Below are 1,372 nucleotides of genomic sequence, written 5' to 3'. Positions count from 1 at the left end.
GGCACCGCCGGGGCGGGGCTGCCTCAAGACCACGCCCCCCTCGCTGACCCCTCCCACAAACGGGCGGGGCTCCCTCTTCCCTCCCGCCCACAGCGCGCACGGCCTCCCCTCGGCCCTGCACCAAGGGGGCGGGGCTAATATAGGCCACGCCCACAGCGGGCGGAGCACCGAGGCGCCCGGGGCCGCCATTTGCCGTCACCATAGAAACGGGGCCTGGCAACGGGGAAGCGCCGCCGGGCCTGGGGCCGGGGCCTGCAACATGGCGGCGCCGGGCGACCCCCGGCAGCGCTTCCTCGCCGCCACCGCCGCCAACTTCTTCGGCCTCGAGCCCGCCGCCGCCGCCGCCGCCCTCCGCGGCCGCCCGGAGGTGGCCGGCTTCCTCGACGACGGCAGCCAGGCGCTGCTGGCCCTGCGCCGCTCCGGCGGCCGCCTCAGCGCGGCCACCAAGGTAACGGTGGCCCCGAGCCAAGCGCCGCGCGGCGTCTGCTGCCCCTCGTGAAGGGCTCTGAGATGCGGGGTGGTGCTGCGCAGTTGTGGGGCGAGGAGCAGTTTTGGGGTGCTGCATAGTTTTAGGGTAATACTGTACATGTTTAGGGTAATCCTACTGTTTAGGGTAATATTGATGCGTAGTTTTAGGGAAATATTCAGTTGTAGGATGATGCACAGTTGTAGGGCAGTGCTCACTGGTAGGTTGATCCACAGTTTTAGTGTGCTGGGTAGTTGTAGGGCGATGCACAGTTGGTAGGGCAATGCACAGTTTTGGGGTGCTGTGCAGTTGTAGGACGATGGGTAGTTTCAAGGTGACGAGCGGTTTTAGAGTGCTGCATAGTTGTAGGGCAATGCGCAGCTGTAGGGTGATGAACAGTTTTAGGGTGCTGCATAGTTTTAGGGTGCTGCATAGTTTTAGGGTAATAGTTGTAGGGCAATGCGCAGTTGTAGGGCGATGCTCACTAGTAAGGTGCTGCGCAGTTTTAGGGTGCTGTGCGGTTTTAGGGTGATGCGCAGTTGTAGGGTCTGCTCAGTTTTAGGGTGCTGCATAGTTTTAGGGTGCTGCATAGTTTTAGGGTAATACTGTATATGTTTAGGGTAATAATACCGGTTAGGGTAATACTGATGTGTAGTTTTAGGGTAATACTCAGTTGTAGGGTGATGCACAGTGGTAGGGTGCTGCGCAGTTGTAGTGCAATGCTCGCTAGTAGGGTGATGCACAGTTTTAGGGTGCTGGGTATTTGTAGGGTGATGCACAGTTGTAGGGCGATGCATGGTTTTAGGGTGCTGTGCAGTTATAGGACGGTGCGCAGTTTTAAGGTGATGAGCAGTTTTAGAGTGCTGCATAGTTTTAGGGTGCTGCATAGTTGGCAGGGCAATGCAT

The 1,372-nt window shown here is 58.7% G+C and overlaps 1 protein-coding gene across 7 annotated transcripts in view; it reads left to right on the top strand.

The window, feature by feature from the left end:
- The first annotated feature begins 161 nt into the window (after nt 1–161).
- Nucleotides 162–1,372, top strand: part of DYNC2H1 (dynein cytoplasmic 2 heavy chain 1) — a 165,806-nt gene continuing 164,595 nt past the window's right edge. For 4 of the 7 annotated variants that reach the window (XM_083848651.1, XM_083848652.1, XM_083848653.1 and 1 more), the window contains exon 1: nt 163–448. In XM_083848651.1, coding sequence (XP_083704777.1) covers nt 260–448 — 189 coding nt within the window. In that variant the 5' untranslated portion in view covers nt 163–259. Of the gene's footprint in view, nt 449–1,372 lie in introns of all 7 variants that reach the window. The other 3 variants (XR_014588123.1, XR_014588124.1, XM_083848656.1) reach the window with 1 other exon arrangement.

Source organism: Anser anser, assembly GCF_964211835.1.
Source record: "Anser anser genome assembly, chromosome: 1".
Taxonomy (NCBI): Eukaryota; Metazoa; Chordata; class Aves; order Anseriformes; family Anatidae; genus Anser; species Anser anser.
This window is presented reverse-complemented; position numbering and strand designations above follow the sequence as displayed.